At 44.5% G+C, this 13,851-nt stretch overlaps 1 protein-coding gene across 4 annotated transcripts in view; it reads right to left on the bottom strand.

Annotated features, from left to right (window-relative positions):
• The window catches only part of BST1 (bone marrow stromal cell antigen 1), a 46,905-nt gene that overhangs the window by 15,105 nt on the left and 17,949 nt on the right, over positions 1 to 13,851 (bottom strand). For 3 of the 4 annotated variants that reach the window (XM_024119380.3, XM_024119382.3, XM_007119418.4), the window contains exon 8: positions 12,486 to 12,545. The exons of the other annotated variant lie outside the window; for it this stretch is intronic. In XM_024119380.3, coding sequence (XP_023975148.1) covers positions 12,486 to 12,545 — 60 coding nt within the window. The remainder of the gene's footprint in view (positions 1 to 12,485; positions 12,546 to 13,851) is intronic. 4 annotated transcript variants of the gene reach the window in all.

Genomic DNA, 13,851 nt, shown 5'->3' on the forward strand with positions numbered 1-13,851 from the left:
TAAATAAATAAATAAATAAATAAATAAATAAATAAAAATACATAGTACAGAAAGTTACAAAGTGCAAAGTAAAAGCTCCTTAGCTTCTCTATTCCCACTTTCCACAGAGAATCATCCTTGATAGTTTTGATTTGTCCTTCCAGGAATGCAATACACACTCCCCATACACACACACACACACACACACACACACACACGTGTGCGCACACACACTCCCACGCACACACACACACAGAGACTCACATATCCTTTTATCTAAGCACATACGGAATCTACAACTTGTTTTTTCACCCAACAGCACATCTTGGACATACTTCCATATCAGTACATATGGAGTTTATTCATTCTTCCTCATGGGTGAATTCTGATTGTACGGATGTACCATAAAGTTCGCCAAGTTCCCTATTGCTGGACATTACATCATCACAGTTTAACTGGTGAGGAAAAACCAGTCATGACATAAAGGCAGTGAGAGAGGATCTGGCCAAAATAGGTACTCTGGTCATAGCAAATAGGGTCTGACCACCAGATTTTTAAAAACAGAAATTACTGAATTCTTTGAAACCAATTAAAAAACAAACTTGTAAAATTATGAAACAATCTGAGGTTTTTATTCCCTGGATCCTGACTAGTGGCTGGGGTCCTTGAAAGTTGCTTACTCCATATCAGTGCTGTTCGCCCCTTTTTTGCTAAAGGAATCTCGAGCAGCCCACAAATTTGTACTAGGGCTCCTCCTGCTGGACATTTTCTATAATTGCACTTCTAATTCAAGGTCCGCTGTTCGCCCCTTTTTTGCTAAAGGAATCTCGAGCAGCCCACAAATTTGTACTAGGGCTCCTCCTGCTGGACATTTTCTATAATTGCACTTCTAATTCAGTTAAAGTTCCAGACAGTTCATTCAAAATTGATTAGTGTTTTTGCTGTTCAATAATTAACCAATTAAGGCAAAGACCAATTTACTTTCACTTTTTAAGAAAATAAAATAATACAGAACTAAACACAGTAATAATGAGTCGCCCTTCGTCTTTTTCCAGTTCTCACTCCCTTGCCTAGCCACTGGGAGTTTATCTTAGATCTATTTCTATCATTTATATCTATTATCATGCACAAAGAGAATATAGTTTTGTTTTCTTTCACTTTAGATGCCTGGCTCCACTTGTCACATTTTGGCTTAAGCTTTTCATGTCACTGTGAGGCTTTGCTTGAGGGTAGTGTTTATGCAGAGAAAAAGAACATTATTTGCAGTTACTTTGGTGTTTATGCAGAGAAAAAGCACATTATTTGCAGTTACTTTGGTTTTAAAAATTAATTCTAACTATTAAATTTATAAATTAAAAAGCTTGACTTTCCCATACACTTTTCTAGTTAATTTATGAATAGTATTCTTCTAATTTAAAAGCCTAGTCAACTCTGATAATAACTTTTAAGGGGGCTTCACAATTATTCCAATTTCCTGAATATTTTAAACTCAAGTTATTTTAGGTTAAATTATTTTAAACTTACATTTTAAAATATTACATTTTCTTTATAAAATATTTTCAATGACTTTAAGTGAGCAAAACCTTCTCGAATACTTAATTCTAGTAAATCTAATAAATGTATAAAATGTAATCTTAATTCTCTTAAACATTCCAGTACTGATTGAAAACTTAGTAAGGGCTTCCCTGGTGGCACAGTGGTTAAGAATCCGCCTGCCAATGCAGGAAACACGGGTTCCATCCCTGGTCCGGGAAGATCCCACATGCCACAGGGCAACTAAGCCCCTGCGCCACAACTAATGAGCCTGCGCTCTAGGGCCCGCGAGCCACAACTACTGAAGCCCGCGCGCCTAGAGCCCGTGCTCCGCAACAAGAGAAGCCACCGCAATGAGAAGCCCACGCACCGCAACGAAGAGTAGCCCCCGCTCACCGCAACTAGAGAAAGCCCACGTGCAGCAACGAAGACCCAATGCAGCCAAAAATAAAATAAAAATAAATTTTAAAAAATCGTTTAAAAAGAAAACTTAGTAAAATTCTCTTATAACTTTCAACTAAAAATCCTAAGTCTAAAATCAGTTTTTTTGTTTTTTTTAAATGTTATTTAATATGTACACTTATATTGGAATCACAGGGCTATTCCAAGAGCTATTCTTAAATGCTAAACTCTCTAAAATATTGTAAATAAATTAAAATGATGTAAAGAAATTAAATATCAAAAAATACAGATTGTTCCTAAACTTACCACAAAAATAATGTGAGTTGGATTCTAAACTTTTGCAGATTCAAAGTCTTTTACCCCACTATTCCTAAGCAAGTGAAATTTGCCATCCCACTTCTGTGGCCTAGGGCCAGGGCAGAGCGGGGGAATACATTTTGGAGAGAGAATTCAGGCCAAGATGGGAAATCTGATTTTTTCCCTTGACCCTGACTGACACAGCGAACCCTATGTCAGTAACATGAGTACGTCTGTTTTCTCATATCCTCACCAATCCTGTAGATGATCCATCTACTGAATTTTTGGCCAATATTATAACCTATAAGCATATAAAGTTGTTTTCTACACGTTTTTCACTTTAATTGTTTGTGAGAATTTTTCCATATTGCTGCATGATTATAATGATTACGGTTGTTTCACCTTCACCCCCCGCTTTATGGAGATATAAACTGACATAAACCACCTACCATTGTTTTTTTTTTTTTTTTTTTTTTGTATTCTGAACCTGTTAGAAGCGTTTTATTTCTCCAAGGTATGTGTTTGGAGAGGGCCTCATCCCCACAAAAGGACTCAAGTTTAGAATTTGGGGTTTTTTCCTCCAAAACCATTGATTCATTCATTCCTGGCCAAAGATGCAGATATAAACAAAAGGCATTAACTCAGGGAACAAAATGAGAAGGCGGAAGTCATAAATAGGAGAAAAGAGAGGAGAGAATGAATAATTCAACAAGGAACCTAAATTAAGCTTGGAGTTTCCCAGCGGCCAGTGCAGGTTTGCAGAACCTATTTTGTCCTCCTTCCTAGCAGTGTGACCCTGACCTAGCCATTGACAATCTAACCTTGGTTTTCTCATCCAAGCAATTGGGAAACTGCCTCATCTTGAAGAATCAACTGGGATGGTCTGTGCACAAACGCTTAGCTGATTTGAGGTACACAGTAGGTGCTCAAGCCTTGCATACTCGATGGAGGTAGAGTGAAATGAGACTGCTGGCTCTGGAGGGGCTGGACATGGCATGAGCCACACTCAGCCCTGCCACCTATTAGGAGAGGGACTTTGAACAAGTCACTCAGAGGCTCACTGTTACCATCTGCAAAAAGGGTACAACCACATCTACCTCTGAGAGTTCTTGTGAGCGGCAAAGGAAAACAGTTGTAAAATATGGTGCAGGAAACCAACCCATTCAGGCCATCAATCTATGCGCCAGGCTGTTTTTAGGGCTGGGGCACAGAAATAAACAAAAAGGCTAAAAAATTCCTGCCCCCCAGGAGTTGAGTCCAGTGGAGGAAATAGACAATACTCACTTGGGGTAAAAACCCAAGTCCTGGGCTTCCCTGGTGGTGCAGTGGTTGAGAATCCGCCTGCCAATGCAGGGGACACAGGCCCGAGCCCCGGTCCGGGAAGATCCCACACGCCACGGAGCAACTTAGCCCGTGCACCACAACCACTGAGCCTGTGCTCTAGAGCCTGTGAGTCACAACTACTGAGTCTGCGTGCCGCAACTATCGAAGGCCATGTGCCTAGAGCCCGTGCTCTGCAACAAGAGAAGCCACCGCAATGAGAAGCCCGCGCACTGTTACCTCCTCCATCTGCACCCCTTGCTCACTCCATTCCACCCATGCCAGCCTCCTCACTGTTCCTTGCAAACATCAGGCAGAGTCCAGCCTCAGGGCCTTTGCACTGGCTGTTGCCTCTGCCTAGGATGCTGTTCCTCCTGCTCTTCCCAAGACTGGATCCTCCTCAACCTTCAAATCTCTGAAAGGCCCTCCCTGACCATCCTGCTAAAGTTTATCTTCATCTCAGTACCAGACTATTTATTACAATTTGGGACTGATTACTATCTGGGGCAGTTTGCTTGTTTTCTGTCTGTCTCCCCACTTTATCTGTGCCTGTTTGCCCATCAGCCAATGTAGGATAGTAATAGTCTCTATCTCCTAAGGTTGTTAGGAGAGTGAAATGAATTACACCATCTAGAGTCTAGAAGCGTTGATAAATGTGACCACTGTCAATGGAAAAACCAGGATGACTAGCCAGGTGATCATAAAAATCAATACAAGGAGAACAGAACATTCTAGTCTGATATCGTTGCAGCCTCTGGCCAGCCCCAGAGGATCGAAAAGTGTCAGAAGGGCGTTACAGATCCTGTAACACCAAACCAAGACCTCCTGCAAGCCGAAGCTTGTAGAGGAAAGAAGAGAGAATGTTCTCCCTGGGGGCACGGCTTAAGCCTCAAAGTTCTACAAGGTGGAAAATACTAGAATTGGGAGGTGGGGCATAGTAGGTTCTGGGTCTCCTTTGTGTCTGCCAACCACAGGGACTGGCAAGCTGTGGATGTGACTCATTGCTTGTTGGGTGAAACGTTCAGTTAATGAACATCTGCACCTTTTGCAGGGGAGTGGTGGGCTTTCTTCACCCTTCCACCCTCCTCCTCCTTCCCTGACAGCCCAGCCTCCACCCCAGTATCTGCCAGAACCTGGTAATTAGCTTCACTGTGTTTTTATTGAGACAACTCCAGAGAAACCATCAACTGCCCATCACGGTATGTACACAGGACTCCTCATGCCAAGTTCACAGAACCCAGCCTTAAATTCTTGCAAGCCATTTCCAAAACATCTCCCCTACAACTCTGCCTTATGCCGGAGAGTCCACTGTCTTTGTGCATTCCTTCAAGTTAAACATTTCCCTCTCTGTCTCTTCCCAAGTTCACTTCAAATGCCAAAGAGAAAAGGGGCAGATGGAAACACCCCATTTGCTGACTGGCTGCTCTTTACTGGGTCCAATGTGGGGCCCCTTTGTGGGGCCCCTGATTTAGTTTATCAGGTAAGCATTAGGGCTATGGAGTCAGAAAGACATGGTTTCAAATCCTGCTGGTAGCACTTAACAGAATTCAACATCCCTTCATGATAAAATACTCAGCAAACTAGGCATAGAGGGTATTTCCTTGACCTGATAAAGAACATCTACAGCTAACATCATACTTAATGGTGAAAGACTGGATGATGTCCCCCTAAGATCAAGGGCAAGACAAGGATGTCAGCTCTCACCAATCCTATTTACCTACCATTGTTTTTAATGGCTACATTCTATTCCATGTAGTAAGTATAACCCTTTGATGTAACCATTCCCTTACCCTTGAATATTTAGGTCCAGCTCCCAATGTTTTCACTTCTGATACTGCATTAAAAAGAATTGTTTGTGAACATCTGTGAGCATGTAGATTGAATCTATATTTTGAATCATGTCTTTAGAATAGGGCACCTAAAGTCTGACTTAGGTCAAAGATTATGAATATTTTTATAATTCTTGATACGTATTATCAAGTTGTTCTCCCAAAACATTTTAGCAACTTACAATGCCATCAAGCATTGAATAACATCTTTAAAATATTTTTCTGCTATTTTTTGTTGCGGTATGTCAAAGAAGTTGGGGTTGAAATTGCCCCTTATTGAATGTGTAGTTCATTATTATTAGATCAATAAAATGATGTTTTATATTTGCCACTGGTGGTTCCTCTTCTGTAAATTATCTACCAGTATTCTTTGCTAAATCATTTTTAAAGGAGATTAGTAAAATTCCTTCCAAAGTAATGAAAGTGGAGAAAACCTCGGCAAAGCGTGAAAGAGGGTTTTATTCTTGACGGTCAATGGACTTGGGAAAGAACTGTCATAAATAAATCTGTTCAACAGTCACTGAAAGAATGCCCAAAGAAGGAAAGAAGAACAGGTCAGGAACTGTAAACCTCTTACTTCTCTGTTGTGGTGTAAACCCCAGAAACATCTGGAGGCAGTGTGGTTCAGCGGGAGGAGCAAGGACTTTACACACAGACAGACCTGGGTTCCACTTCTGCCTCTAGCCAGTCCTGAGTGACTTTAAGGGGTCACTTAACCTCTCTGAACCTCAGCATCACAAAAGGCGACCAAACTGCCCACCTTCCAAGAATGTGGTTGGAATGCAATGAGATGATGACTCCAAAGACCAGGTTGACAGGCTGACAGGTGCAAAGTGCTCAGAAAGACCTGAAGACTGGTGAGGAGAGCTGCCCTCATTCACCGTACAGAGCCTGCATCAGGGGAGGGAAAAGCAGGCACCAGTGCCAGGGTGGCCCCACTTGCCTATTTGGGGAACGTCAGCGTAGGGTGCAAACAGGTTTTTCAGGAGGGAATTTTACACGATCTGTATCCGCATAAAGTTTACAGTCTGTTTAAGGAGACAGAGTAAAACCAGAAAGACCTAAGTTACACGGTGACAATAAGGACACTTACCTCTCCAGACCTTATGAGGCCCCCTGCTCACCGGAGAGTCTATTCTATTAAATCCCCCCAACAACTTTATTCCCCTTTTTTCCACCTACATGAGCCACAGCTGGATTCTGTTTCTTACCATCAAAATCTGGAACTTCTACACACGCTGCCCCTGGTCACTTCTTATAGGACAATCTCTCACAGGACCTGTGTCATTCCCTTCAGTTGCCCAGCCCCTTTCAACATCCTTTGTCTCAAATCTATGCCTCCCCAGGGTAGAAAACTCAATCATTTGTTCACTCATTCATTCATTCCTCAGTGCCTACCAGGCTGCAGGCTCCCTCCTAGGTTCTTGAGTCAGATTCACCAGTGAACAGAACAAGGAAAAGCCCCTGTCCTCCTGGAGTTAATGTTCTAACAGATGGGAAACAGGTAATAAAAAACAAACTTAACAAACAAATAAGTCAGAAGATGATAAACAAACACTATAGAAAAGAAAAGTAGAGCAACATGAGGGTCTCTGCAGAGCCAGAGTTGACGGTGCAGGCTGCAGCTTTAAACATGGAGGTCAAGGTGGCCTCAGGGAGCTGAGATGTGAGCAAACACAGTAAGTGAGTGAGTTGGCCACATGGGGAAGGACTTCCGGGCAGAGAAAACAGTGACCAAGGCCCTGTGGTGGGAATGTGCTGTCAAGTCCCAGGAGGTCACTGCGGCTGAGGCCCAGTGAGGGAAGGGGAGGAAGAAAAAAGTTGGAGAGAAGTGGGGCTGGGAGTCCTGGGAAGGCTGTTTGGCTCTTACTCTGAGTGATGTGGAACTGACTGCAGGGCTGTGAGCAGATGAGCGACATGACTGAATTTTTAAAGGACTATTCCTTATACTGTGTGCATGTTTGAAATTTCCTTAATAAACAATGAAAATAAAAGGCTAACTTCTTAGTAGCTGGGTTTCAAAGGGGCCCAGTGGCTCAGACCAGGCTGGTCACTGTAGATGATGGGATTTTCCATTAATTTTGTAAGTTGAATCGACAGGATTTTTTTGCTGAAGGGTGAAAGAAGGGAAGGCATCAAGAATGGCGCTAAGATTTTAGGAACAGGCGTTTGGAGATTTTTGGAAAGGTGGGTGTTACCATCAATTGAGACAGGGATGTATGGGTAGACCCACTGAGGGGTGTATTAGTTTCCCGTTGCTGCTGTAATAAACTCAGTGGCTCAAAACACCACAGTTTTATTTATTCTCTTACAGTTCTGGAGGTCAAGAGTCTGAAACCAGTTTCCCGGGTTAGTCAAAGTGTCAGTGGGGCTGGTTCCTTTTGGAAAATCTCCTGAGGGGAGAATCTGTGTCCTTGACCTTTATCTACCTTCAAAGTATATCATTCTAATCTCTGCTTCCATTACCACACTGCCTTCCCCTCCTCTTGAACCAAATCTCCCTCTGCCTCGCTCTTATAAGGACACTCACGTTACATGCAGGGCCCACCAGGAGAGTCCAGAATAATCTCCCCACCTCAAGATCGTTAACTTCATCATATCTGCAAAGCCCCTTGTGTAATATAAAGTAAAATCCACTCATTCCAGGAATTAGGACCTGTGTATCTTTGGATGCCATGACTCAGCCTACCACCGTAGGTAAATTCAGTCCAGCTTGGGATGTGTTGCATTTGAAATATCTATTACACATCAGAGTAAACTGCTTAATATACAAGTGTGGCGTTCAGTACAGGGCCTGGACTAGAAATACTCATTTTGGAGTCACCAGCATACAGATGAGATTTAAAGCCGTGAGACTGGATTTAAAGCAGAGATTCAATTTCCCAACCTCCCTGGAGTTAGAGCACAAACACGTGACCAAAACTCTGCCAGCCAGATGTACCCACATCTGGGTATAGCTGTGGGCAAAGTAGATTAAAACAGCAGATGCCACCGAGGGTTCACTCTAGCCGGGGATGCCCTGGCACCAGCTCTCCAAGGCAGCCGCGGCAGACATTCTAGAAGGGGCATCCAGGCACGAGCGTCCTAGGAACCCTCTGTGGTGTCTGTGCCCAGCAGGCTGCAGGGGGACCTCCCCTAGGGCAGTTCTGGGTGGGACTTCGGCAGAGCCTCCAGCCCTGCTTCTCTGGCTCTCCCAGGAAGACTCTGAGTGACCCAATATCCTTCAACACATCCCATTTCTGCTGAGCTACCTGGATCTGGTGTGCGATGCTTTGCCATTATGAGTTTCGACCAATGTGCTCCTTACTTGAACTTTAGGAACCTGAAGCCTGCGCCTGGTCCAGGCTCTGGGGAGTCTTTCTAGTATCCTGTCTAGAAGGGAGGTTGGGTGCTGTCTTCACAACAAACCCATGTGGCAGTTTCCATTATTGCAATTTTGTAGATGAGAAACATGTCAAATTCAGGTCATCTGACTCCAACTGCATTGCTCTCACCATGGCCAAAGGGTCAGTGTCCACAGAGTGTCTTCAGTGAAGTGGATCCAAGCCTGCAGTGAAAGTTTCCGGTGGGGAGCGTGGGTGGTGTGTTTAGAAGGAGGATAAGAACCAGGAAGGCCAGGCCAGAAGTTTAGACTCGGAAGCAGGGAACTTTGAAGGTTTTAGAGCAGAAGGGACAGGAGAGTGGATTTCATTCTCAGGTGAGGAAAGTGAAGACCCAGGTACACAGACTGTTCTCTACTTCCTGTGAGAGGACTCAAAAACATACGTGCCTAATTCACAGACAGTGAACAGCAGAGAGTGGGAGAGGACTTAACCTCACCAGCCACCCTGGGACACATGCTGGTGTTGGTGGATCTCTTATCCCAATCTAGTCAAAAGAGCCAAACAGTCGCCAGGGTGAATTCTGGAAACCTCATAGACTCGCTTCAGACCCACTCACTGGCTGGGTAGTCTTTTCTTGGGCAAATCCTTCATTATCTTCTCTAAGCCAGAGTTTCTACACCCCGGAAATGAGGGTAACAGAACCTATCCATATCGGTTCAGATATAGGTTTGGTTGCTGTTGAAATGACCCCAAATCCCAGGGGCTTAGACAAGACAGATGTTTCTCTCTCTCTCCATAACTGTGCAGGCTGATACTGAGTTTCGATGGTAGGGGGCACCCAGCCTCCCTCTATGGCATGCTCTGCCATGCCCAGCGAAGGTGGCTCATCACCACATCTTCTGGGTCCATATACCAGCCAACAAAGGGGGAGGGAATGAATGTTCTTTCCTTTCAAGTCACCCACATCGCTCGGCCACAGAGGAAAGAGAGGCTGGGAAGTACAATTGTTATTCTTGGCAACCATGAGGCCAACTAACATTCAAGCGTTCTATTACTAAATGAAGATGGGAAGAAGAGCTATATGGGGATGATGAGCAGTCTCCTTGCCTGTCTGTTTGTCTGTCTGTCTGTCTTCCTCTCCCCTCTCTGTGTCTATCTAACGGACCAGTTAGAAGAATGAACAGAATGTTCTATGCAATGCACACAGCACAGCCCCTGGCATACAGTTGATGTCCAGCCCAGATTAGTTCTCTTCTCCTTCTAGATGGAAAAATGGATCCTACAGACATTTATGGAGCACCTACTCTGTGCAATTGTGATGAGACACACAAAGAGGAAGTTCATGCAATCTCTAAGTCGAGTGTTGGAGACAGATGGTGAGGAATGAATTACAACATGACTGGAAAGAGGGAAGCGCTGTAGTTGGGTTGTGCACAAAGTCAATGGAGCGCAGAGAAGGGAGTTCTTACCTCCACCTGCAGAATCAGGAAAGCCTTACAGACAAAGGGACATTTTGGAGTTGGGTCCTCAAAGGTACATACAATTTTAGCAGATAGGAAAGGAAGGGAAGAGAACTCAGGTGGTGGCATCAGAAATCTTCCTGCTAACACAAATCAAAACAACAATAAAGCATCATGTTTTATCCATAAGACTGACTAAAATTAGGTATAGATACAGGTACAAGTACAGATAATACCCAGGGTTAGTGAAGAAGGGGAGAAAGGGGCACCTGCCACATACTGTTGGTGGGAGCGCACACGGGGGCAGCTTTGTTGAAACATATCAAAATTCAAACTACAAATACATCCTTTGACCCAGCAACTCCCTTTCTGGTAATCTTTCCTACACAGACACTTGAACAAGAGCTCAAGGTATGCAATCAAGGATTATATTTCAGCATTGTTTATAATAATAAACAACTACAACCACAACCTACAACTAAGTCAGCCTATGACTGAAAAATGGTTAAATAAATGGCGAGTGGCCATGCTACAGAATACTCCGCAGCCACTAAAAGACGGAGTCAGAAAGTACGCACAGACAGAAAAGGATGACGTCCTTATATCGTTAAGTGAAAAAGGGCCACAGCAGAACAGTCTGTCCAGCATGACTGCTTTTTGTACAAAAACAGAGGCAAGTAAATAAATGAAAATAAGACCAAACAAAAAAACAAATAGATGAACAAACTTACATCTCTGCCTGGTAACATATGTGTATGCGTGCGTACTGGGATGTATGGGAGGAGATGGACCAAAATGTTGAAAGAAATTACTTTGAGGAAATGGAAGTAGAGGGAAAAGGCTTCATCTTATTCACCGTGGATGATACCTAAATACTGGAAACAATCTAAATGTCTACCTATGGGCAATGGGTTAAATAAATCATGATGTGCGCACACAACAGAACACCACAGATAGGAAAACAACACCAAGGCACTATTATGCGAAAAAAGCACGTTGCAGAATCCCATGTATACTATCATTTATACTGAGAGTATAGGGCTTCCCTGGTGGCGCAGTGGTTAAGAATCCGCCTGCCAATGCAGGGGACACGGGTTCGATCCCTGGCCCGGGAAGATCCCACATGCTGCGGAGCAACTAAGCCCATGCGCCACAACTACTGAGCCTGCGCTCTAGAGCCCGTGCTCTGCAACAAGAGAAGCCACAACAATGAGAAGCCCGCGCACCACAACGAAGAGTAGCCCCCGCTTGCCTCAACTAGAGAAAGCCCATGCGCAGCAACGAAGACCCAACACAGCCAAAAATAAAAAACAAATTAATTAATTAATTTTAAAAAATAATATACATTAGGATTGAGAAATGTAAACCTCACCACTTAAATGGAGTCAGGAGGTCAGAAGGGGGAGCTCTCATGCAGTGCCACTCACATCAATTACAGGAAGAATTGTTGATTACAGACCCCAACAGAATCATCCACAGGAACAATCATCAATCATCAACAGGCCACAGCAGGAGACATGTACACTGCATCTTCCGTAGGAAACCAAATACCCCAGCAACTCAGCCAATGAGAAACTGTCATCACCTTGAATTCTCACTTTTCTCTGACGGACTTTCATTCAAAACACCCCTTCCCAACTTCCTCCTTTTTCTCTATAAAATAAAGTTCCTCTCCTTCGTTTACTGGACTTGTCTATGGCTTTTGCTATAGCCTGCTTGTCCCGAACTGCAATTCCTCTGCTATTCCCAAATAAACCCATTTTGCTGGTAAAATAACTGTCATCTCTAAGGACAACAGAAATAAGTTTTTTTTGTTTTGTTTTGTTTTGTTTTGTGGTACGCGGGCCTCTCACTGTTGCGGCCTCTCCCGCTGCGGAGCACAGGCTCCGGACGCGCAGGCTCAGCGGCCATGGCTCACGGGCCCAGCCTCTCCGCGGCATGTGGGATCTTCCCGGACCGGGGCACGAACCCGTGTCCCCTGCATCAGCAGGCGGACTCTCAACCGCTGCGCCACCAGGGAAGCCCCAGAAATAAGTTTTAATAGGTCCTCCTGCCACCCCATTCCCAGCCTTTGTGCTGAAGCTGAGGCGTCAGGGCAGCCTCTGCTCTGTGGTACATGGCAGGGGTTCATTCAGCTCAGCTGCACAGATGTTCAGCAAACCTGCACCAACCCAGCAGCTCAGAGATGGAGAGAAGTGCAGTGCAGAAGTACCAGTCTTACTCTGCAGCCAGACGTTTTAGGGGTGGGTGTAAAATGATATTGCAATCCACCAGCGTTCTATAAATAGTACGGACTGATTATTTTGGGGAAGCAAGGAAGTTGGGTTAAGACATTCACTTACGAATTTAAGGCACAGTCAGGATGAGTGCTGTGTTGCACACACATTAAGAGCTTCACTGGTCTATAAAATGAAAAGAAGTAATATTTAAGGGATTATTTAAATGACTTTCATTCATCAAACATTTATGGGGGGCTTGCAAGGTACTGGAGATACAAAGTCTTTGACCTCAAAGAACATAGCTTCTTTTTAAAAATATTAGCCAGCATTTATTGAGCACTTACTATGTACCAAGAAATCTGATTACATATTTTACATAGATTATGTCATTTAATGCTCACAACAGCCAAACAAAGTAGGTACTATTATCATCTCCAATCTACAGTTGAGAAAGCTGTCCAGAGGAACTTGCCCAAGTTCTCACAGTAGCAAGCGGTGGAGCTGAACTTGAACCTCCACTCCAGAGCCCAAGCATGGAACCACTTCTGTAAGGATGTACGATTTTGCTTGGAAAAACCTCTTGATAAGAACTTTGGGCAGGATGGACTCGAAGCACACAGGTGATGGCTGGTGCCCAGGCTTCAGCGAAGAAAGTTAAATTGCTCTGTACAGCAGAGGTAGAAGATGTGGGGTCCAGGCAGCCAGGAGGGAAGGGAAAGCAGCAGTGAAGACAGGAGCCAGGTAACAGTGGGAGGAAGGCCAAGGGAGGATCTCTGGGTAGGGGGACCAGAGGGGACTCTGGAAGAACAGGAAACACGTTCGGTCTATGGCACGCTATGTGACCCCTCCGTAGGACTCCCTACTTCTCAGTCTACACTATTCATATATTTTTTACAAGAGTAGTTTGTTATTGCTGTGTTACGCACCCCCAAACAGATGCATTGAGTTTCACTGAGGCTGGATCAATACAGCGCTAAGCAGAAAACAATCAAGAGACAAGAGAGGCTTTGAAGAAAGACCTCGCCAAAATTTGCAGGAATCCTGGGGAGAACTTTCAACTGCCACAGGACAGAGGTCAATGTCACCTGAATTTTGAGAGGCATCTGGCTTGAGTTTGATTTGTTAACCTTGTTCGCTCTCCCATGTTAAGCCTGTTGTTATCACCTCTGGGCTCCCAGGAGCAATAAAAACCCTACCTTAACACAGAGAGAGCCCACGAACAGTACAAAAATGGGATCTGGGAGGCTGAGCCAGGCAAGGGAGGAGCCCTGAAACCAGCTTTGGTGGGGAAACTCGAGCCAGTAAAAGCAGGCTGAGACCCTGAGGCTCACAGCGGTGAGTCAGGAATGAGACCCTGGCTGGGCTCCCACACTTGACCTGATGACTTATAAAAAGACAGCCTCTTCCCTGGTGGTGCAGTGGTTGGGAGTCCGCCTGCCGATGCGGGGGACGCAGGTTCGTGCCCCGGTCCGGGAGGGTCCCACGTGCC

The sequence above is a fragment of the Physeter macrocephalus genome, chromosome 7 (genome assembly GCF_002837175.3).
Source record: "Physeter macrocephalus isolate SW-GA chromosome 7, ASM283717v5, whole genome shotgun sequence".
Classification (NCBI taxonomy): Eukaryota; Metazoa; Chordata; class Mammalia; order Artiodactyla; family Physeteridae; genus Physeter; species Physeter macrocephalus.